At 42.1% G+C, this 25999-nt stretch overlaps 1 protein-coding gene across 1 annotated transcript in view; it reads right to left on the minus strand.

The window, feature by feature from the left end:
- sorcs3 (sortilin related VPS10 domain containing receptor 3) overlaps window positions 1-25999 on the minus strand; it is a 190280-nt gene that overhangs the window by 70993 nt on the left and 93288 nt on the right. The window contains exons 3-4 of the mRNA XM_035638315.2: window positions 19292-19391; window positions 11419-11577 (exon numbers count right to left, since the gene is read on the minus strand). Of these exons, the coding sequence (XP_035494208.2) occupies window positions 11419-11577; window positions 19292-19391 (259 nt within the window). The remainder of the gene's footprint in view (window positions 1-11418; window positions 11578-19291; window positions 19392-25999) is intronic.

Here is a 25999-nt window from a genome sequence, read left to right on the forward strand (position 1 = left end):
CAGGTAGGTTACTAATTATCACATAGCTTGTAGCTGCAGCTCATGGAACTGCTTAAAAGCTTGTATATGCCAGAGTAACATAAATATGTTTGTTCTGACCTTATAAGCTACAGTTATTGGCATAAGTAGGTTAAACTGTGTCTCTGGGCATGTGATGTCACATACTCTAGCAATTCCACTAATAGTCAGGATTTTCTTTTTTTCTTTTTTTTTTGAGTTAGACCATGACTGAAAAAGGAAATTAGTAACCTCATATCAGGTGATGTAGAAACTGAGGCAAAAATAGCTTATTCAATAGCATGCTGGTTTACTGTGTATAAGGTAATAACATGATTTTAGAAACTGTATATTTAATACATCAGAGGTTTGAATCTCATTTAGCAGGCAAAAAGAGGTGTCAAATGAAGATTACAATGATAGAGAACAATCTTTAAAGCAATGCATTCATGGATGTAGACTTGCTGCTTCCTATTAAATAAGGTTTGAATTAAAAATGCTTATCTAAAGAGGACTCCTCAATACCAGAATCTATAGCCACAGACAACAATATAACCCATATTAGGCATGCTACAAAATGCATGCAATTTCTTTTTTTGAGCCAATGCAAATGAAAAAGAATGAAAGTAATCCTGAATAATGTCTTTCCCTCTTTCCGCAAATACTTTGAGCCTGATATCCCCGTTGCATTTCTTTAAACATTTAGCCAGGATTATTCCGCAAGAAATAATTAACAGCATAAATTTGCATCATTAGGGTGGATTAAGTTAAACAGTGTTTGCATACTGTAGGACTGAAGAGACTCTGCGGCTCAGATCGGAATGGTAGTTATTCTGGTTCCTTTGTCATTTATGGAGGACTGTTGGATTCCCATGGCAGCACATAATGGATAATATCCCTACTTTGTCTGTGTATGTATGCATACGTATTATTATTTATGATTGGTTCTTCAAGAAATTGCTTTAAACATGTATGTCTGCGAATGCTACTCTGTATGTGTGAGGGAACAGTAAAGTAAAAGAATGGCAGTTACAGGCAGCAGTGTAGTGTGTTTTAGCTGTCCCCTGAGCCTTTTCTAGTCAAGCCCTTAGCAACTAAAGTAACATGACCCAAGTACACTCAACTGACTGCTAAAACCCGCTCTTAAACCTAAGAAAATTACAGACGAAGACCGTTTATCCAGATTTGCCTGTCCCAATTCTTTGTCCAGTGTTGAAACGTAGATCTACACAGAACAGTTGTCCACACAGTGGGATCAGCCATTGTTTAGAGCTCTCTCACACTACAGGAAGTAGAATGTGACCGACTTGACAGATTTTTATACTCCACCCTTGCAGTCACAGTTGACATTGACCAGCAAATCACCCAAAGTCAAAAACAAACAACTTTAGTGTTAGATGTAGATATTTTTTTTGTCGCGATATCTTATGGAGATTTGGTCACAGTTAGATTTTTGTGACATCAGTTTCGTCTCTTCAACATAGATATCTCTCACCTTGACTACTGCCATGCCACTGTGGCAGGCCTAAAGCCCAGTCCTTAATGCTAAAAAAAAATGTGTTACATGACCTTCTTTTGGTGGACTGAGTTGTGACTTAAGATCAATCTTGGCAGGTAACATTGTGTGGATTCATCTATTTACACACACGAACAGATGTAGACTTGAACCCTAATCCTGCCAAGGTGATACCTGTCCAACAGAAAACCTCGTGGAAAGCTTCGTAACTTCTTCAGGGAACAAGTGCCACCAATAACATTACCTCAGCTGAAAATGAGTCTGTCAACTTAACTCAGTCATCACCATTAGTCAAGCGGAAGAGTAAATCAGCTCATCCCCATTACACATAAGACAACAATATGACAGAGGGACGTCATTAGGTGCAAGGAGGGGGAAGAACTTGTGATGAAGAGCTGACTGAAATGAGATTGGATTTGAACAAGTTTTGCCGCTGTCCTGGGGGCCTTATGTGGATGCTCTTTGAGCAGATAGGTGGAGGCTGCATAATGATGAGACACTTAGTTTCCCTACTGTTCAGATTTATGAGCTCCAAGGCCTGTTACAATCATTAGGGGGATTGTGAAAGGAAAAGGGAAATGGGGTTGAGACTATATGGGCTTGGGAGGAGGTGGAAATTGCATAGAGCTTTTTTTCTGGTAACACAGCACTTTTGAACCATAAATCTTTGATCCTCTCCTCTCTATTTGTGCAATAGCATTTTTATAATGGAAGACTCCCCTAAGATTAGCAAATTACTAATGTTGTCCTAAAATACTTGTCTTGGTGTGGTAATAAACAGGTCACATCCCAGGGGAACCTGGTTAACAAAAAAAAAATTAAAATACGAAATTATTAACGAAAAATTTGTGACGTGTTTAATTGTGTTCGAGGTCTGTCCGACACCCTGAATAGACTATAGCAACACTGGGGGGAAAAGCATGAAAGGAAAACTATACTATGAAACAACAATCTAATGAATGTATTTTTTATTATTATTTCTATTTTTGCATGATGCTTGCAAGTAGAAGAGAAGAAACAAGTAAACGAGTTGGTTCAACGGCGAGGGCTATACAAACCTCAGCAAAATTTTTACCACCACTAAAACTGAATGAACGGACGTCATTAGGCATTTGGAACATGTTGAATAATTCATATCACATAATCAACTTAAGTCAACAGGAAAATATGCTTTTATGTTACCTGGAATGGGAAGAACTAATAATGTTGCCCCGGTGACTCTTATCCCCTTGAGATCAGATCTTTTTTTCTTTTTCCTTTTTTGCAAATGTTTTTCGTAGTGGAACACAAACCAAGGATTGAGCATAAATTATTGTTGAGTATTGAGGTTAGAAGACATTTCCCTTTTGTCGCATGTTTTCTGATGTTTATCCATTCCCTTTGTTCCCTGCCTGACCCCTATTTGTTGTTCGTCCTGTCTGTGTTTTTGTGTGCTGCTGTGTATGGCGGCATTTTACCTGCTCACACAAGTTCTCCTGTGCGCATAGATGCATCTGATAATCAACCACATATCTGTCTTCCGTACTTAATCACCGGGGCCGTCCCGCAGACATTTTGTGTGGAAACACTTAGGCCAAATCTGCCAGTTCAGATGATTTGTTTGCTTGCTTGTTTGCTCAGTGGAAATGCCCGTTAAATCGTGCTCCAGGTCAACCCGTCTGCACACTGCCCTGTCCAGCTTTGTCTGCTGATTATGTCTTGAGCTTTCACCAATCCAAACCTCTGCCTGGCCTACTCTCGTACAGATTGCCCACTGGGGCTCTTAGCTTTTAATCTGTGATGTGTGTTAAGTAAACACATCAGCTCTCTTTATACTCTATATAACCCTCTTTCCAGTCTCTGTCTGAAACGCTTGGTTTTAGCCCCTGTCTCTTTAAGGCCCCCCTCCCGATAAAGCTTTGTTGTGATTGGTCAACTGCTTCAAGCGCTTGTAGGAATTTATTTTGCTCTTGCTTTACCCGGCTTTGTTCGGGCCTGCCAGACTAGCCGCTAGACATGCCTTATGCACTTCTATAATGGTGAGGTCACCATATTATGGAAGTATCGGACTACTGACCAGGTGTTTCAGGAGCCCCGGGGGCAGAGTTTTCTGTCGGGGAGAGGAGTTCCCTTCATCGACAACTTTTTTGCTTTTTAACTTTGCAGACCTTTTACATACACAAAACCCTATATAACACACTTGAGGGAAGGGAAAAACTGAAAAGGCATAATATGTCTCCTTTCATTTAAGACATTATACTGGTCTACACGGCATTGCAGGCCTGAAAGAAGCGATATAAACATGTTGCATTACAAGCAGAAGCCAAACATGGAAAGTACCAAAACTAAATGTCCAGATGTAGAAGAGAAGCCACAGCATACGCAACCACCAAGACACAACCACTGCTTAAAGCTGTCAACTCAAATGACAAGCGGTAAGCAAATCGTTTGATCTTGAGTTAAGATTGTTTTGCTTGTGTGTAGTGTTCCAGCTTCTTTCCTGAGCTGTGTATGTAAGTATACCAATAATTACTTCCAGGAGCACAAATGGACTAAAACTGAAAGCCCTTATTTTTTAGAAATTCCACTGGTCTTCTATCATACAGGGCTGCTGAGTGACAGGAGTTTTCCAGTCAAGGTTTGGTAAATGATTGTCTGTGCCCTCTTGCTGCCCTGTGTTTCCATACGCTGACAGGCCCACTCCATGCTGTTGACTAGAATAAATATCACATTTGCTTGTACTCCAAAAACCTACACCTTGACTGGTCGCAGTGAGAGAACAGCTAAAGAGGAGACCTCACCTCCGTCCTGCTGCCAACCACAGCAGACACAATAGGAGTGGATGATGTAAATTGTCACATCATCCCCCACAGAGCAGAACAAACGAGTGCTTTCTCTTACCTCTGCTGATGCTATAAAAGGGAATAGGCTTGATTTGTGTGATTTTAACCTAGCATGCCACATCAGGGTTTGGCTCAGCTGCCACATCGCTGGTGCCAACGATGAGGGAATACACCGCAGGCCTGTTTGAAAACTGACGGAGGATGTCAACGAAACCTCTATAACAGATGAGTTACTTAATAACAATTCAAGCATGATCCTTCAATCTTCATTTGCGCTCATTTATTGGTTCATTTCCCCTCCTCTGTTCCCAAGACTCACCTTCCTCCCTTCTTCACGCACACAGGTTCACATGTGCCTGCTAATAGCCCACCTCACCTTTAGTGTCTTTTCTCTTATCTCTTGCCCCCGGCGAATGTTTCTCTTTCACAAACAACTAAAAGTGGACTATTGGTCTCTTTAAGCTCGTAGAGAGCAATGGCCATGTGAGTGACATGTAAAGGTTACCGTGGATGTTGAAATGTCAAAGGCTCCGTATTCAGCCAGTGAATTCTAAGCACCTTCAGAGGACACAGGGAGTTGGTCAAGGGCAAACAAGATGAGATGAGCGTCTGCCACAAAGGAGGAGAGCACCTATCACCTGATCTTTGGAGGCAATGAAGAAATTGCATGGACAAACGCTATTAAAAAAAACAGATGTCCACTTTATAAAGGCATGCATGGATTAATCTGTAAGAGGGCCCAATAAAGGTTTAGGGTTACGTGAGGGTGGTACAGGGGTACAACTCTTCCTAAAATACAGCAAGTGGGCATAGTCTAGCAGAACAAGCAGAAAAAATGTCTACATATACTATGAGCTATGAGGGACTGTGAAAATGTTCACTATTATCCTAATATTCAAATGATTATTTTGTTTTGCTTGTTTCGTCTTGGCATTGCCATTGAGGTGTTTGCAATTTACTTGGAAGCGATGTCCTGGAGACGCTTGATGTTTTAATGTCTGCCGATGAAAACCATGTGATACTGTCAAAAGTTCAAGTTAAAAAGCAAGTGCATGGACCTTGAGCTGAGATTGTATTGTCCATGGCTGTTCCCAAGGTCAAAAGCCACACTTAAGGTCAAGGAACTTTCACCCTACCTGGAACCATAACCTTATGTCTTCCTCCTTAGAATTTAAAACGACACAGGACTCCTCTACAAGGAACCACCTTTGTATAAAAGCTCAACCCACTTTACATTAGATGGTACAATTTCCCTTACAATTTGTCAATTAAGGAAATTGCCAAAATAAATGGAGCTTTTGGGCCACTAGGAGCTAACAAATACTTGACACTTTTCCAAATCTGTTGTGCAATTTCACGCAAAAAGTATTAGGTAATTATACATTAAAAAAACTCATATCGAGCAAACTAGCACACAGAGCCCTTATTGATAGTGGCTTTTCACCCAAACTCTATCAATAATATTTAAAGGCTTATGTATAATCTTAAGTGAAGGCCATCAAGTGACTGAAAAGTTTGTTCATCTCGGTCCATAATTTCCCTTTGATTTCAGAGTTAGTTTCACTGTTTCATCATGAGCAACAAAACCACAATCAAACATTTCCTGATGATCAAGCCGCTCTCGACCTGGTGTCATCTCTCGCTATCTCGCCCTTTTTCAAGTTCATGTTAAGTTATCATAGGTGCCTACCTCCTTGCAACTCAGATGCTAACTCTGTCTTTGGCTTTTAATAATTATTATTAGGGCCAAAGCACTGAACAGTGCGAGGACCCTATTTTATTTTTAAGGATTTGTAGGGCCCAGAAGATGACAGCGACTCGTAAATCTTTGCACGCACAACCAGCCCAGTGAAAAAATTTAGATATTTTATGTGTCCCACGCATTGGTGTGTTGCTGACAATATTCAGTCTCGAGCCCAGCGCCACCTAGTGGCAGGAGGGAATGACTGCTTTTTACACTTTGACATCCTCGTCCATGCATGTTCATATGTGTGTAAAGAGAATTCATCGGATACCATTACCGGAGACAACTGATTTCTGATATTGTTAATTCAGCTGTTGCTCTTTCAGTTGTCACTTTAGTGGTACTCTAACACAGCTTCCTGTTCCCCATTTACAAAGCATAACTATTTTTTGAAAGTAGAATCCATGTGCACCACCTACATCTGCATGATCCATTCACACAACAGAACATTCTGCTTCTTGGTGCAGCATCCAAAGACCATAATGGCTCTGAATCGTGTTGTTGCTGCAGCGCCCCCTAACATGCATTAACATGCAAGGGCCCTTCAATGTGGCATGCATTGGCTTGAACTAAAATTTTGTTTGACAGGGAATCAGCACTTTTCACAAACTGATTATAGCCTTGACTAATCTGCCAATACATGCTTTCCCTCAATTCTAGGCATACTTGTCAAAGACAGATCCCTCCATGATAATTTTGTCATGATCTATGGTAATATAATATTTTCCATGTGGAGCCATCCATCACCTCACTAATGACATTAATTCTTTCTGCCTGTAGTGGGCTGCCAGCTCAGAGCTTTGGTTGGGTCCCATGTGGTCCGGTTCCGACCCAGCAATACAGCAGTCATAGCCGCTGAGACACCAGCTCCCAGCTACAGCAGCCTCAGCCTTAATGGGTTGCTGCTCCTCCAGTGTAAATACAAACACACAAATTAAATGAATGCCTGGACCTGGGGTTTGCTGTGGGCTACCTTGGGGTAATGCAATTGCGGTGCAGAATGAATATGCACTACATTTCCATGTGGATGTCTCTTTATGAGGTTAGAGCTGAACCACAAAACCCCCGGCCCTCGTTAAACTCAACACTCACGGTGTGAATATACACTGATTCCTCTAATGTGCCAGTTTGGTTATTTGTTGCTGGGGTTTTCAAAGGAAATGCAAGGTTTTGAAGCGCTCCGTGCAGTGTCTCTGCCGGCTGGTCAGACTGAAAGTCTGTGCAGGTCTATTTTTTTTGTCTTTGTACTTGAGTGTGGCAAACCGCTGTGAGGTGTGCTGGGAAGTCACAACAGGCATTTGACAGGCACATTTTTAGAACATTAGATCAAAACAAAAATACATGCCAGTCATAGATTTGTTGGTGGAATAGCTGACACCAACTCATGAAATTTGTTGATAATGATTTGGTGAATACTAACGCTATGATGTATATGACATGGCCAAAATATCAAAATTACTAAATGGCTTTCCATTAAGGTTTGAATAGGCCTTCATGGTCCCACAAGATGGAATCTAACTCACCTTGATGACCTCCTGACTGCTGCCCGGGGCCACCAAGAAGCTGCTATTATTGATTTGGGGGTGAAATGTCTCATAAACTTATGGATGTATCGCCATGAAATGTGGATTCAGGTATCGAGATGGAATACACTGATCCACACAGGATGAATCATAACGACTTTGGTGATCCCCTGGCTTTTGATTCAATAATAATGCTGAACAAAGAGGGGTCATGAGCCTGCTCAACATTGGGATATTAGCATTGCTATTTTGAACATGATTGCATGTTAATGTTTAAATTATCTTCAAGAGCAGTGCTAAGTACAGCCTCACCTATACATGACTAAAAAAACTTGGTTTTGTAACAGGAAGCTTATGGTACAAATTGTTTAAGTTGTGGGTCTGACATAACGCATTATGGGAAGTGTAGGTTTAAGTGTTTTTTGGAACTTGATTCTTACTGGGAACCGCCATTCAGCATGTTTTGACCTTTCCTTCTTTGAATCTCTCACACAACTCCCAACTTCTCTTAAGTTCAATGCTAAAACACTTATTAACAGCACAATGGATACACGGAAATATAATAATGGTGATATAGATAACAATGATTAATGGCAACTTGTATCTGGAAAAAAATAATTCACATAGGAAAATGGCTGATTGCAAACCATTTTTGATTACAGTGTAACATGCTGTACTCTTGTCTCTGACGATCTTATTGGATGAGTTAATCACAACAGAGTCCAATAGAGAGTCATGGCCTTTTCTCTCATGTTTGCTGAGGCGTGGGCAGAGGTATCAGAATAGTTACCGCCTTGATAAAAGCCTTCTGTTTACAAATCCCTACAGTTCCACTGCAAATGAAATGAATGTTCATCTTCTTCTTTTTTCCTTTCCCGAGAAGTTTATTTCCCTGCAGCATCCCTCTGACGCTACTTAATATCTGTCAACACACCGTCAGAAATATTATAGTTTTCACATCAGCTAAAGGGCACAAGGGTCTCTCATGAATAAGTGAGGCAATTCTACAAAAACAGCCTGTTCTTGTCTGGGCTTTTGTCTAAAACGAGGAGAGAGAGACAAACAAAAAGAAGGATTTTAGGCAAGATGCCCTAACGCTCCGTCTACTGGGAGCTCAGTCAGTTTACAGGGAATAAAATAAGACAACTCTTGTGTGTGGAGCTTCTTCTCTGTGCTGTTTGTCTGTATCAGGCTGTTTACATAACTCACTTACTTGGCAGAGGCAACACTGGCCTTATTCTCAGAAGCCAACTTGGGAGCACATCAATGATTAATTGTCTCCACAAACCCCTCGCAGTCAAGAGATAAGAGCCCTGGAAAGGTCACTAAGAGTTCTAAATCTGACAACAACTTCATTTACTTACTCAAGGAGTATGTTCATTTTTTTCTTCTCTTCCAAGTCATAAAAGAGAATTAAGAATTACAACAAATACTGCACCCGGGCCTCTTTGTCCTGACACGGATTCTAATGTCTCACTAAAGAGTTTCACTCCTGCGTCAAAGTTAAGTCCTTGGGGCTGCGCTTAACCACGGCTAAGCACCAACTAACTGCTGATTAAATTTAGAGCGACCCAGTCTGAAAACTATTAGCCAGTTATGGGCTGAAAATGAGCATATTAAAGCCATCTCACTGCTGGCCCAACAAGTCAAGTTGAAGCGTCAAGGCTGCGGGGGGGTGGGGGAATCAGGTCGAATTAAACGTCCAATAATATCCGTGTTTACCTCTTTTAATGGACTAGATGAAGAACAGTGGCTGTTCCGCAAACGCCCTGGGGAGGTGGTTGCCAGTGTGTGAATGGGTCGCTAACGCAGTGTGTGCTAATCAGGCCCGAGCCTTTGTCCCGACGTTGACACAAATTATAGTCCCATTAGTCACTTCCTCATAATACCTGTGATCACTGCGCGCGCTGACCCCTGTCGCCTTGTTAACGTCGAGCTGCCAAATCCCAGCCTCAGCCTCCTCGGCCCACGTGAACTTTCTACCCTGCTGCTTGATGTATATCCCGCCCTCATGACTGAGACATATTTAATCAGTGAGATCAATAGCTGTTACCGCCATTGATCTCGTGATTCTATCTCATGGGCAAGGCAGGCACACCTCATATTTTGTAGACGCTGTAATTTCTTATGGATAATATAGGCTGCTGAGGGCTGTTTTTAATTAACATTAGGGAAGAGTGTTTTGGAATTATGTAACAGCACTGACTGATGAGTGGTTTTTATTCCCTGCAATCCATCAGAATAATTTCACGTTTTGCCCGTAACCTTGGCTGAAGGCAGGCGGCGGCACTCTTTCAACTTCACTCCTACCCCACACTTCACAGAGATTTGAACTTGTTGAACCATGGCCACCGTCTTCGTCTTGACAGTTAGTCTCGCGGTCTTAAATAGCAGCAGCAGAATTCTCATGCAGAGTTTTTAAAAATTTCAATCCTTCTTTTTTTTTTGCTTACTGTGACCAAATGGTTGATGTATGAAAATATGATTTAGAGCTAGATGTACATTTAGAGAGGAGTTAAGGATGCTTACCCAGAACAGCAACCAAATATAGTGCACTAGATCAAAAAGGATATTGTTATTAACCGCTCAACCGTAGGTGGTAAATTAATGTCAGCATATCTGTGTGAATCCACTTATATATATATATATATATATATATATATATATATATATATATATATATAATTTTTTAAAAATATTTAATCATTAACAGATCTACTTCGATACAGAAGTTCACAGCAGATACTGTAACTCATCGGTTCACGCAGTGACAACCTTTTTCAAAGCTGTGTCGCCGACAAGGTCAATTGTTTCGGCTCTCGGGTTGTCGTCATTGACCTGAATGGCAGACCTGTTGCTGGGAACAATCTCGGAGCCCTGTGTGAGAACGGTTTGCAGAGCGCCACACTGTGAGACAAAGCCAAGTGAAGGTGACACCATGATGGAGCATGGTGAAGAAAATGGGAGGCTGAGAATCGCTTGAGGGTACTGATCTTATAATATAAACCTCAGCTTCTGGAATAAAAAAAATTAACTTAAGGAACCCCTCCAGTCACGTTTTGAAAAATCTGCTATGCCTAATATTTTGTTTAACATTGTTCACCCCACAAAAAGTAAAAAAAAAACCCAACAACAACTCTGAAATGGGGCTGGAAACCATCCACTCTCTCTCCCTCATTGAGGAATTCTGAGACTATGAATATATACGAATATAAAATACGAATATTCATGATATGCAAATGACACAGGTCCCACCCACCACAGCTGATCGCGCTAGGTTGACCGGTGGAGGAATGTGCACAACAAGATGGCTAGCGGAAACCATTGGTGGAGATTCAGCCATTTAACCAGGGGCACCCAGATAATAACTGCCGGAAGAAAAAAAAGGTCCAATCCAAATGAAGGCAAAGTAACGAGCACATTTACTGTAATGGGGTGACTGTGCCCGTATGTTCTATTAATATTTGAGGGATTTAAATGTGGAACAATGGAGAATGTCATTCCCTATATAGTCTGCATTAAAACAGAAGATTAGCAATGGTAATGAAATGAAACAATAATTGACTAAATATTAGGTGGATGTAGACGCAAAGGGCCGTCTAATCTCTCGTAGGATCAAATAAAGCCTTGGTTCTCTTTCATTTTAAGGCTCAAAGCGCTATTTTTAGACTTTCCGTCATTCAACAAGATTCATATTCAGGATGGCTGAATGCTCTACAATCAGCTAGAATGGTGGAAATTATGGACTCTAGGCAAATGACATGCAGCTCATTGTGGCAATGACAGAAAAGAGATTGATATCAAGCAGAAGCTCACCTTCTGGTCGTGACTGTAGGCCAAGGCCCAGTCCTCTTCGGTGTGGTGGAACAGCAGGCTGAGGACGTAGAACGTGAGGCGGTACTTTTGGTAGCTTTCTCCCTCATCGGAGCTGATGAGCACGCTACTCTCAAACTCCGGGTCCGTCAACACCATAATCTGAGAGCAAGGGGGGGAGGGGGGGAGGGGGAGAGAGTGCACACATGTGAGTCGGTATGATTTGTTTTTTGGAGATGAGAGAAGAAAGGATTTCGAATGGTGAGTTTCGAGTAATGAGGTGGAAAGATAGGGTGATGAGAGGAGTTGGAAGGGAGATGTTAGAGGCAGGAGCAGTGTCAGCAGTAAAGTCCCGGCCCTTTGGCAAACGTCAGACTAACGCTTGGCAAACAGCGCCGCTACGTTTTTCACGAGCGCGACTCTGTTGCCATGGCTGTGCCCTCTGACGTGGAGGGGTTTTTATCATCTCTCTCCGAAATAAGAAGGGGCCCGCTCACAAAGCAGCAGGACGTGAAACAGTGCGTGAACCAGTACAGAACAAAAAGTGGAACCAAAGCACACAGGTGGGCTGAAAAATCCTGAAACAATGGGTTCTAATATAAGACAGTGAGTTGACCGAACCTGTATTCTAGAAACAATTAAGTGCTGTACAAACACGGGATTAAGCGGCCACGCGTGAGTCTCCACGGGATGTTATTTTCTCTATCAGCTCTTCCTCCTGCATGTCCTCTCTGCACATTTCCCCTCCCAACAAAAATTCTAATTTCAAATTTTAACAGCGCCACAGTGGCAGGAGCTTTCAATTTCATGCTTGGAATATTTCTGCCAGAGCCATCGCAGTCATTACAGAATTCAATAAGAGCAGGAATTCCACAATGCATATTTCTTTCAGCTAATGACATTTAGAGTCTTCGTGGAAGGAGACACAGTGATCAAATGAACTCCCCCTTGACTAAAGGAGAGGTGTCTGAATAGGCGTGTCTTATATCTGAGGAGAGCGGTATCCTTTTGAATCAGACAGGGCTACTGAAACATTTATTCGTGTTAAACGGTTATAGAATTTAAAATGTTGCAGCGGAAAATTCCGTTATCACGACATTTACCTGGAGGAGCTGCTAGTTGGTTTGTAGTTTTTTTACAATGCTACTCTTTCACAGTACACCATAGGAAAAAACTGATGGGTTTGTTATAGGGTTAGTATATATATATGATGACATGTTCAATAAATCCTCCAAATTAAATGACAAAATGTTGTTCATCAATATACATCTACAATATATACAATATATATAGAATATATCAATATACAACTAGAATCGCACTTAGTGGAGCACATACACCCACCAAGGCCCAACAGTCCACTTAAATTAAATCAAGACTCATAGATCTATGTGTCCCCTTAATATGGTTTATTCATCAAGATCCATGGATTATTCCCTAGGAAGTGGATGGAAATCAAAAAAAAATTAAAGTTAAACAGAATGAAAAAATCTGCCCCTTTGCCCAGGTCCACACCAACATTTAATGAGTTCTCTCTTGGCCCATGTAACCATCCTTCATTCAAGTTTCTGGGAAATCTGTTCAGCAGTTTTTGCTTAATCCCACTGACGAATAAACAAACCAATCAACAAACAAACAATCAAATAAATGTACATTTAGTAGAGAAAAAAACAACACAAAAAAGGAAAAGACGATGAGTAGATGAGAGCAGTTTCAGGCCAAAAGATCAAAACAATGGCTTAAAGGGCTAAAAAGCTCTATGGCGACCTTCACATTACACTGTGTCGTATATTCTATTATTAACATGAACAATTGCACTGAATACAGATTTAAATTTTCATCTCTTAGAATGGGGTCTTTAATCTAAATCCACGCATCCACGTGCAAAGAATGGTGTGGGGGAATTGTGGGTAGTGGCCCGCATGCTCGCACTCCAAATGGCTCTCTCGCCAACTCAGCTTGAATTGGGAAAAAACGGCGGCACATTTGTCACTGACACGAACGCTCGCGCTCTTTGCAGAGCTTCAACCGCGAAAAACCTCCCCAGTGGTGATTAGATAAATTGTTTTTTCATTAAGCACCAATGAACAGGCGGCACATTCTCAACCTGGAGTTCTCATTGGCCGGGGGCTCGGCGATCTTGCCATTCGTCACCTGTCACTGTGTCATGCCAGGGCCTCCTGATATCTGCCAGTATCTTTGGGCCTTGTCAGATGTACTTTACAGTTTTTTTAAGCAGTAATCATTTTTCTATAATAGTAGAGTAGGAGCGGAGTCTATTGTGAATGAGAAATTACATGTCACCCTGCCATATTTAGAGCCAACTGTCAGGAATTTCAGTGAAAGGTTGCCAGAGGTAAAATAATAATGGTTGCATATTAAAATCTCCGCTTGCTCTCTATTCCTGCCTTGTACTGATCAACGCCTGCGATGTTCCCCTCTCTGTGCTCCCCATGTAACTATAATCTCCAACTGCAGTGCTCCTACCTCATCCTTTCTCAAGCCTCCGTTGGCTCGGCTCACAACGTGCTCTATTTAATACTGGGAACGGGGCCTAGAAAGTATTGTCACACTCGCATTACTCATTTGCCGCCGTGCAAGTGTGAAAACAGCCACATTATCTCCCAACCTTACACATTATCGTAACAAGCCAGTCTCTGTCTGTCGCCTCTGCGATTAGAAAGAACCCACGACCAAATGTGGAGCCAGTGGGGAAGCGGGAATCGGAGCGGCGGCCAATTTCTCTCCTGCCCACTAAAACAATCGCTCTCACACAGTAATTACTCAATTACAAAATCGCAGTGAACGATAGCATTAGCAAGGGGTGATTAAGATTTCGCTCACAGCATCCGCTCAGCGTTTGCGAGGAAGCCGGCCGGCGAGGACGGTAACAATACTAAATCGATAGCGGCTGGAAGGATAACCTTTGTGTTTTATCGGCCTGGTGCTAAGCTGTGCAGCATAGAGATAGTGGCCGGGCACTTGTCGGATCATGAGGTAAGTGGAGGTATGGATCAGAGACGGAGGGGAAAGAGACACCCCCGCAGCAAATGAATCACGTCGCGCCGGATCAATCGGGCTTAGTCTTTCTTAGACGGGAGGTTTTAGCTGAGAGTTGCTGCCAAAATATGCTCATTAACTGCGGATCAGGAGTTAATCATCCACATTTAGCGATCATGTTTTCTCTGTCTTGCTTCCTTAAAATGCATTTCAACCGTGCATCTTTTATCACTGTTTTGTTTTTTTTGATTTTTTTTTTAATTAGCCAAAAACTACCAGAGGTTCAATCAAACCATTCCAGGCCCCAGCTTGAGAAAAAAGACATTAAAACATGGCCGAGATGATTCACGGTAGGTGTCGTCTTTCAGGCACTTGGTGCTAAATGTCAATACCATCATTCAAACATATGATGTGACATTGTAAAAGGTCGCAGTTTCGACGTATTTCATGGACAATGTAAGAGAGAAAACGAATTTGCACACATGCTCAAGTAATTGCCGCAGCGGTCATGTAACGACTCCTTCATTTGGGGCTGAAAACAAATACCTCATAGAGTAGCGCAGACGATTGTATCTTCCAGTGAGTGATTAGGCACCGAGACTCTTTTTTTTTTTTTGTTATCTGGTAGAACACAGGCAGATGCTAAACAAGGCCACTCAGATGCAAGGAGGCTGCGGAGGAGCGTAGCCAGCATACAGGCAAACTTTCATCCATCTACGGGATGGCAAATCGAAATAATTAGATCGGAGATAAGGTGCAGGCGGGGAATCAGCCCCAATGGGGCAGAGCCAGAGGTCAAACATTAGGGTGAAAAATTCTCATGAGATTGCTACTAGTCCTTGGCCAACGCGACTCACTCACACAGTAACATGCCTGCAAAATATTCGTTTTCACCGTCAATCGGATTTGAAAAATACCAAGCGTATTTTGGTGAAACCTATATCACGACTGTATTGTTCCTTGGTGTTATTTGCATCCTGTACAGTGCACGGTTTCTGTGGTAAGCGTGTAATGCCTTCTTTTTGCTTGTTGTGGTCTTAAAAAGTTTATCTAGTCTTTTATAATCAAAATAACAACAACACCAAAAAGAATTCAGCCTAAGGGTTTACACATTCCTGCTAGGCCTTTGGTATTTCATTTTCTCCACATGAAAAAAAAAAAAAGGCAGAAGGACTGAGTCGCAAGGAGTAATCTGATCCTATTAACTCCCGTGCCATGCAAACGTATTCAGGGTCAGTACCTTGGCTCGGCCTCGGACAAGAGAGGCTGATGAACCCGAGCACCCCGCCGCAACTCTGCGTGCATCCTTGCCACGCAAAGGGAGCCGCGCTCTTTGTTTTGTGAGTCTGTTTTTGGCATGCAGTTTTTTTTTCTTTCTAATTTATTTCATATATTTCTGACTGGGCAGTAATACTCTCACACAAAACTTATGCAGTCAAATGTCTTATGTCTCCCATTGTTCATTACTGCAAAGCACAGTGTGTTTATGAATGAATTGGAACCAAATCCATTGCAAAATGATTATTTGAATGGCCACTAGTGCAGGACTTGCTTTTGTGTTTTATTCTAAACTAGTTCTGGTCTGATGATGACAGCCAGACCACGAAAACAAAGCATTGGGAGGCTAGAGCACTGATGGATCACAGCTACACTAAGGTTCAGGTAACTGGATTTAATGTTGTGGCAGATCTGTGAATGTTTGAATTAGCCGAGCCATGAACAAACGGGAAAAACTACAAAATAAGTTTGAAATCACATGATTATTGATGGCTCGCTCAAACCGGCGAGCTCACTCTGCGTGGATGCATATGCCTTCCTGAGGAATGACACTAGCTCTGTGTCGTTCACAGGCCTCTGTGTCGTTGATTCTTCGATCGCGTTAAATACCCGCAGCAATGCAAACTTGAAGATACACATGATTGATCGAATATTGACAAAGCTTGGGTTGAATCTACTCCAGTTGATCTCTCAGAGCCATTTGCTTTGTCCCGGAGGCATGAGAGCAGGATCCTCTGACACAGTGAGAACAAGTCCGCCACGGGAGACAGTCTCGAGCATGAAGCCTCAGCGCTGAAGCGATACGTTTCCAAAAAAGGCCCCGAATCACTGAGATCACTGATCAAAACTTGACTCGCAGCGGCGGGTCGTACAGCCATTATTATTCCGGCAATACTCTTAAGTATTCAGTTGCAATTGCTCCATGTCGGCTTGTTAAGTTCATTTCTCTTGCTTGCAGAGGCAGATGTAGTGACATGTCCATCACTCAGGAGTCTGGCTTTTTTTATAGTACCTTCCTCCTGGCAACAATGTGATGGGAGACAGAGGCTTTACCATCAGAGATGTGCTTGTTTGAGAGAAGGGCAAATCTGGTTACACCTGCCTACATTCATTTAAAAGTAAAATGTCACAAGGAGGATGCCAGTGTCACAAGGTTTGGCATTGTGCACATACAGTACATGTTGAAGGAGTTATAAGGAGACTCAGGGTGTTAAGAATAATCCCTCAGACTGAACCTGGCAACCTGGCACACAAAATGATCCTCAGAATCTGTGCAGCATTTGTGAACATGCCGGGTGAGATCATCGGTGAGGATGCTGACATTTTGAAAAGACGCAGATTTCCACTGAGCTCGAATTTTTAAAAATATTTACTTGTTCACCCTGTTGAGTGGACCTGCACTGCCGTGACTGCACTACCACTTATACACACGCGTTTCAGACAGAGGGTGAAAAGAGGAGCTGCAAGAATGGGCAGTATGATGACACTGATGCCTTTTCTGAACATTAGAGCATGTAAACCTGTTCAAGTGGCAACCCAAATTAAAAGTATGAACCTGAATATGAGCATAACATGTCACCTTTAATACATCAATGTTAAAATTGGGCTTTCTGTTTTTGCTCAGAAGCAGCTTTGTTCACTCAGATCACCGTCTATATGCACAACCCTTGTAGGTATTAGTAGATACTGAAGTATTTAGTTGTATTTTGCGTATACATATAATTCATAATAATAATACAACGCAAAATTCATATTCTAAAAATATAATGAAACACAGTAAACAATGTTAAATATAAAACTGATTGAACAATAATAGTAATAATGAGGATGATGATAATAATAATAAAATAACAACTTTGTATCAATATCTTTATTAAATTGTTATTCCGACTTCCTTGGCAGACTTCAGGAGGCCCCTGAAGTTCTCTGAACTGATTTGACTTTTGTTTTCGCAACATGGATCATTATCTTGCTGGAAATAGCCATTAGAAGATGTAAACAGAGGATATAATGGGATGAAAATGGTCAACAACTATACTCAGACAGGCTGTGGCATTCCATTCAAACCATGACCGATTGGTGTCAAGTGTGGGCCAGGAGAATACTCCCCTCACCATTACACTGCCACTACCACCAATAGCCTGGATTGTTGACCGGGGGCATGTTGGGTCCACAGATTCATGTACATTAACTGAGGGTTCCTTACATGTTCTTCACCTTATCTGCATGATTTAATTGCACTGTTGCCGCATGATTGCCTGATTGGTAAATTGCAAGTGTAAGCTTTCATAATAAAGAGGATATCAGCCACTGTGAAGTGTAAAAAAAAAGAAAAACCCTGGTACTTTATCTAAATGTAATGTTAGAATAATTCTTGGAATATCACATTGTTATTAATATAATGTTCATGGAAAATTATGATTTTCTAATGCCAATTTGCTTAAGTGCCCACACTACATTGACTCGGGCTCTTTAGACCCTTCACGGTTTGACATAGCAAAAAATATTCACCCAATTAATTGTTGTTGCATCTGTGATAATTGCATCTAATTGTCATGTCAAGCACTTTGTAAAACTGTAATGTTAATGTCTTCAGCTCTGCCTTTATCAGAGGAGCAGATCAGTTCAGCACTTTGCAAGCTTCACATCCTCCATGTGCATACACTCTGGGGTAATAGGCAGTGGAATAATAACAAGACTTGGGTAAATTGTTATTAGTTTTGATAATAAAGTAATCTTTCTACGGTACAGTGCTAGGAACATATTGATACAGAAAAGGCCTCATGGCAGTCTAGTCTACAGATCGAGACTATAGACTCCTACTGTAACTGACCTGCCTCCTGAACTCTGAACTTTGACCTCTTGGTTTCACTTCAACTTTTCTATCTGAGCCCTTTAAGGGTGGAGTTCACTACACCGGGATATACGGCCTGTTACTATGAGTTGTGAAAAATAAGTATAGAGTTTATGATTCGAGAATGTCCTTATTCTTATAGGGTGATCAGTTACTTGCACAGTTTAGTTCAGCTGATATGTAAATCGAATTCAAAACTTCTACGTTATAGGGTCTTAAAGTCTCTTCTCTCTTTTTTCCGCCATTCATTTACAAACAGTAGGCAAATGGTGGAAAATAAGTATAAACCATATTCTGATAAGCAAAAACAATTCAGAAAAGAATAAAATGTATTTGACAGAACTCTTGGGCAAATTAAAGACACTACTGACCTGATATTCGTAAGAAAAAACAACAACATATATATCTATATATATAGATATATATAGATATATATCTATATATATATATATAATTGTTGGTTACCGGAAAATCCTTTTATAGGACAAAAGAACTCCCCTGTTACCATGTTAAGGTGTACACAGTGATTACCTAAGATTAGTAAATATGTAAAAAGAGAAGGATTGGGATTACCCACGGAATTATCTGTATGTTCCCTGTTACAGTTCACAGATCCAGTGAATTGTAGTGAATAGTGTATTTCAACAGGACTAATATTCCGTCATACTCACCAGTATGCTGCAACTGCTGGAACATAGAAGCATTGTATTGGGCTGATACAAAACTTAAAGAGAAACACCTCACCTTTCTCTTGTTAGTTGGACAGACATAGAGGTAGCTCAGGACAGTCTTGGATCCGACTTTGTCATTCATTCGATCATATGTGGAGCCGTAGTCAGTCGATCTGAAATTCAGGAAAATCAACGTGCGATTCAGTGAACAGCAGGAAAATAATATTTCGGAAGAACCTGTCAAGAGTAAATTCAAAGTTTGCTATACATCTAATTGCTTAACAAGGATTGTGGACATTGAGTGATTGGTATCAGATGATATTTTGCAGTGATGAAGATCAATTCAATACCAGACCCTACAGTCGAGCAACACGCAGACAGAGGCTGGCAGGGTACTGCATATAGTGTAGTGTATACAGTTACTCTGTGTGGGAGTGAAACCTTCTGGCAATAGAACAAGGAAGGTTAACCAATCATCTATGGCTGTCAGCAAAAACGGACCGATGGAAATTGTCTGGGGACCCGGCGCTGTAAATAATTAATTCTCACCCGGTGACTACTATGAAATAAAATATGACGAGTGCAAAAACATGTGGATGTTCCTGAACCCTTGGGCTTTAATAATTAAGCAGTGGGAATGAGCCTGTTAGCCGGCCGCGTCCCCAGAAACTCCACTTGAATCCATCATCACTAGTAACTACCAAATCTGCCTTCAAGTAGAATATTACTGCATTTACAAGGCTACGCTGCTTTTCCCTCTCTTTCTTTTTTTTCAATCAAAGCTGCATTCTTGGGCTCTGTATTTTCAAATATTTGTCTCTCTGGGGACAGAAGCACCCGTCCGCAACTATGGGATACTCCCGTTTGGATTTGCAGTGGACTTCACATTTTAATGAGGAAAGTGAAGATACTCATTTCTACATACTTTCCCGCTGCATGTACTCCTTCCGTAGGAACAGAATTCCACAGGAATTGTTGGGGTTTTTCACATTCAGATTCATTCCGAATGCCTCGGAGAGACCCGGTGGTTGCTATGATTATGGAGTACAATAATGAGTCAGACAGAAAGCGTCATATTAAAGACGAGGTGAGAGGAGAACTGCAATGAGAATCATCCTGATTTGAGGCAGTGGCGGTGAACAACACTGTTATAGAGAAAAGACTTCATACTGTAAATAACACAAAGCATATGTTATTTTTGGAATGACACTGGAAAGCAATACTTTCGGGGGCACCTTAATCATCTAGTCGCCATTATGCATATGCATAAGTGGTGATATCCTGTGGATTCAGCAAGGAGATGTTAGCTCTCAGATGTGGACCACATTAACTGTGACCCCTCCCAAACATACCCCCAGCCTACACAAGAGACCTGTTGAATATGAAACTGAAAATGAGCTCATGTTATCAAGGGAGATGGCAGCACGACAAAATAAAATCCATTCACATCCACACTTTTGTACTGGTTTGTAAATGATGGAATGGAAATGATAGAATGGTCATAATGTACTGAATCACAAAGCTAAGCGATTGGTAATGCAGCTGTGTTTCATTCAAGAAAGATACTGGATACTGTCCGTCGAAGGACATTTAAGTCCACAAGGGATCTATTCTCGGACCTTGCTGTCATCGTCTTACAGCAAGGGGAGCAGGTTCACTCTCTCGTAACTGAGAACTCTCCTGCAATTATTATAGGTTGACCTCTTTGGGCCTTATATGGTTCCTTTAAATTACACCATGTGTTAAGCTCAGTGTGAAAATCACTGCTGACAGCTCCGAGACATCGGAGTGGTACAAAGAGCACAATAGCCACCTACTGCTTTTTTGGAGGCAACAGGCCAAAAAGATTGGAGATACCTGGTTCAAATTTTGAGCAATGTGTTGCGTATAATAAGTTTATCATAGTTTCCTTCATGTAAAATCTAGTTAAAGGTAGTGGAGTAGTATATAGTACAAGATTTCCCTCTTAAAATGCGGTAGAGTATACGTGTTTTTTTAAGCATTAAATGGAAATAACCACGTAAAGTACAAGTGCTTCAACATACAGAACAGTAAATGTACATGTTATTTTGAACAACCTCTTAAAAGCAAAATGTGTGCACATTCACAAGTTGCGCTGAAACCCGACACAGAGAGTTTAATTAACTGACGCTTGCACAACGTCCCGTGCAACATGATGCAATTAGTCCGCAGCCCCACTGTGCCGTACGTGCAGCTCTGTTTGAAGTTCTTTTAGTGGAACGGAGGGTCACAAACAATTTGTTAGACGCGACACACAGTTGAGGCAAATAGCTGATCGCCAATTATAGGGCTGGTGAGAGACTGTTCCGTCTGATTCTACATCCAGCATCCCCGCCTGTGAGAACTAATGAGAGCGGCGTCTCTGTACGCGGGGCCCCCCGTTCCGTCGAAGAGGGCTTATTCTGATTGGCTAAAACAGGGACACGCACATTTTTCACGATGCGCACCAGCTTCGGAGCCCCGCCTTTACTCGGAGAGCTGAGGTTACAATGCACAACTCTCATGTCCCGCCGAGGAATATATCTAGGTTTTCAAGAAGGTCTGCAGAGAAAATGAAGCTCCTCCCGTAACCGACATTGTGACAACAGTCCAGCCGCCATGTGCCGAGAAGTGCAGAGTGTACAGTAGGAAGGTAGAAAAGCACTCCCGCTGCCTTGAGTGTATTTTCAGTTTAACGTCCGACGCCAGTGTGCTCCTCTTTTTTTTATTTGCAAAAAGGCAAACTGTTTTTCATTTTTGCTGGGACAAGCGGTTTGTGAGCCCACGTCTGGAATGAGTGGCTGTTTTGGGGCTCGTGGTGACAGACAGAAGGTGGAAATGTGTTTGTGACTGTTGGTGGAGGGAGATTAAGGATTAAGATTGAAGATTCTCAATGAGTCTGTGACCATGAAACAGACTTACAGTGTAGCTCACTGGCAAATGCTGTGTTCTTGCAGGTAGAGTATTTGAGGAGCAAAGTCGATTCCACGACACGCAAAGGCTTCTTCTTCACTCTGTCCTAACCTTAACATTTGCAAACTGCCGACATTTCAAAATTGTTACTTCCTTTTCATATAAAAACCAAAAAAACAGCCTCTGCTGGAGTCACAGGGAGTGGAGGTTTGTTCTCATTTGGAGAGTGAAGTCCTACATTATTTTTTCGAGTCAGAAAGGGAGGACTGTGCAGTGCATTGCAGTGTGTGAACATCAAATGATTGTGGGGGGGGGGGGGGGGGGGGCAGACAGAAATTGCATTAGGGGATGTTTGTGAGGTTTTGCCAGATGGCTGCCAGTAAGACAGAACAATTCAGTGTACAACGCTGTTGACCGTGCTCAAGGGACCGAGGGAGAAGAAAAGAAAAAAAAGCCATGCACTTCAAAGGCGGACGGATGGAACCTCCAGCCAAAGCATCTTCGTTTGTCGAGCCTACGCAAACAAAGCACATCGCCCTGAAGCATGCACGGGAATTACAGTGGAATGAAGTCTGTTGCAATATTGCTCCAGGGAGAACAAAATGGTTACTGCTCTTACTCCCCTCACTGTAAACCTGCCGTCGGCCCGTTCGGCGTTTGTGAACACATGCCCGTACGGCAGAGAGGCGCGAACGCAATCCAATCGATATTCATCGAGGGCTCTGGAGACGAGAGCATCATCAGGTGGGCGAAAAGGAAGCGGCGACAGCTAAATTGTCTGTCGTCACAAACGAGAGTCGCACCGAGACACGGGGAGGGGGGGGAGGACACATCGAGGAAAAGGTTTCCGAGCAGAGAGAACCCTGCGGCAAAATCAAGCCCGAGGACTCTAAACCCTCGCTTGACTGATGTGCTTAAAAAACATTCCGAGCACCGGTGAACTGGAGCGCTCCATGCAGTGCTGAGGGGTCAGAGGTAGCAACGCCTGGATGCGCCGCAGACATTTCAACTGCAATCGTCGGAATTGTCGCGCAGTCTTTTGTTCCGGGGACATTCTCCCAGCGATGACAAAGCCAATTTCGCTCCAGCCACAGGTCCTCGACACAAGCCCGCTCCCTGGATACGATCCAAGGGACTTTGTCGAACCAAGAGAAAGAACCAAGGAGAGCTGTCGCAGGAATAAATGTCAGAGAATCTGATGACAAAGTGGGAGAGGCCAGGTTTGGGCAAGCTGAACATTTTCCCATTAACCTTCATTTACCCGGCAAAAGGGGTTTGCCGAGCATCGGAACTCTCCCTCCACACTGCATTGCTTTGAAATCATTCAGGAACATATAGTTATTTCGCAAGCAGCAGCGGGCTGGAGGTACAAGGAGATCCCGGGTTAAAGGGTTTGGGCGTTCTCCTGCTGCGCCGACGTCCTCCCACACCAAAGACATTCAACTTGGCTACTTTTGAATAACCCTCTCCGTGAGAACTGGTTCCGTCATGCGCGGGGTTAAAACGGGGCTGAATCGGAAGAGTCAAGATTTCTGTCAAGAGTGCTCACAGAAATACTAGACCTGCAACAGTGATCGAGTATTAAATTAATCGCCAACTATTTTGATTATCGATTAATCGGTCCAAGTAGTTTTTATGAAAACAAGTCAAGATTCTCTGATTTCAGCTTCTTAAATGTGAATGTTTTCTGGTTTCTTTGTTCTTCTATGACAGAACTCTGAATATCTTTGGTGTGTGGACAAAACAAAACATCATCTCGGGGTTTCGGGAACACAATCAACATTTTATGTCAAACAACTAATTGATTAATCAAAAAAAAAATCAGATTTATTAATTACAAAAATAATCGTTAGTTGCAGCCTTTGCAGAAAGACGACACATGAAAGTTAAAACCTAATGGCCATGACACAGCTTGTTTCAAATGGTCACTGAGTGGCTTGGCAAGTAATCGAGCGATATGAAGCATATTTCTGAAGCCATCACACTCATGAGGCCTCGGCCTACACAAAACACCTATGGCAGATTCTGGTGGGACACATTCAGCCGGGCTGATTTTTTTAAATAAATCACATACAATTTCAACCAGGCTCCCTCCGAAGACACAACCTCTGACCTTTTTCGCGCACACGGATCTATTCTCCAGCTATGACACGAGCACGCAAACTGAAGATTCAAGAGAAATAGTTCATGACATTTACCTGAATGTACAAATAATTGGCTTTCATGGTTTCCATAATATCCCATATTGCCACGCTTCCGAACAAGACATTTATTTGGCTTGTTCGGAAGCACGGCAATATGGGTAGCATCTCAGACGCAGTCGTCTTCACAAGCAAAAGAATCGCTGCTGCTTGTAAAGCTTTAGTGCTCAACTCCTAATATCGTCATGCTAGCAACACTGCTTGTATCTAACCTTCATGTGTATGAAACCTTTCTCTAACTGAACCAAATGTCACCTGGTTTGAAGTCTAGACATGTGGACCTGCTGAGGAGCCATGTTCACTGGGTCAGAACAGTCTGGATTGAAATGTCTGTGTGTGTGTGTGTGTGTGTGTGTGTGTGTGTGTGTGTGTGTGTGTGTGTGATGGCCCTGCAGCGACCGGTGACCTCTCCCGGGTGTGTCCCTGCTATTTTGTGTGAAGCATGACGGGGAAGGCTCCAGTCTCTCCGCAAGACTGAGCAGCAGTAAGCGTGCACAGATAGCCTGATGAACGGACGGACGGGTTGCCCAGGGCGATTAGTCTGTTTCTTGCAGCCTTGTCTCTTGCGCCGCTTCATTCAGACAATGGATTAATAAATGCTTTTAATCCGAAAACACCAAGTCGGCAGTATTGACAACATTCGGGCAGAAGTACCGCTGTCATAGTCCACTGTTGGAGCAAGTGGAGCTCCCTGCGGCACATTGGTTCCACGCAAAGCAGAGTCTCTGTTCAATCATTTCATCATTTCAGCCAGTGATGTATCAGTTTTTCATTGCTTTCTGTATACATATGACAACTCACTCCACAAAACAGCAATCATACATTAATTCTACATAGGTTTGGGTACACACACACAGTGAAACAATACTCGTTCTCTTACAGTCAGATATTCTGTTATGTCCCGCGCATCTGCCTTCTTTGTTTGTTTATGTGTGATAGTCCATTGCAGGCAATGATGCAAGCCAACGAGTTGCACTGCTTTATGGCAATATTGGATTGTTGGAGCAGTGAAATGGAGTTCCTTGATTCGTCAGATAGTTCATTTGCCAGATTAATCTTTCCTTTCAGGTTATTTCTATCAATAAAGAGCGTATCTATTCATTTTCAAGAAAAATAGCAATATCATAATGTAACATTTATATATATATATATATATATATACACACACACACACACACACACACACACACACACACACACACACACACACACACACACACACACACACACACACAAATATACTCTCCTTGGCCACTTTATTAGTTGAAACTTATGAAATTCAACACAAGGGCGATTGAGTCTGCTCTGATGCTGCTCCATCATACAGGTTATAAAGAATGTTTGAGCAGTGAACTCATAGTTGCATTATATTCAGAGGTGTTTCTTGTATTCTCTCCCACTCGCGTGTGCACAAAAATAGCAGGGACAAAAAAAGAAACTCTTTCACACTGTGTAGTTGCTGCTCAGGTGGGTTAAGGTCTGGGTTGTGCATTTGTTGAAGAGGTGTATTAGTAGTAGGGATTTCCCGATCCGATATTCCATATCGGTATCGGGGCAATATTGGCCAAAATGACTAAATTGGATTTCAGAATAATCAAGAAGTAAAATCCGATCTGATACATTACAGTAAACATACCAAATAAATGCCTATTTACATATCTATTATT

This window comes from Scophthalmus maximus, chromosome 8 (genome assembly GCF_022379125.1).
Source record: "Scophthalmus maximus strain ysfricsl-2021 chromosome 8, ASM2237912v1, whole genome shotgun sequence".
NCBI lineage: Eukaryota > Metazoa > Chordata > Actinopteri > Pleuronectiformes > Scophthalmidae > Scophthalmus > Scophthalmus maximus.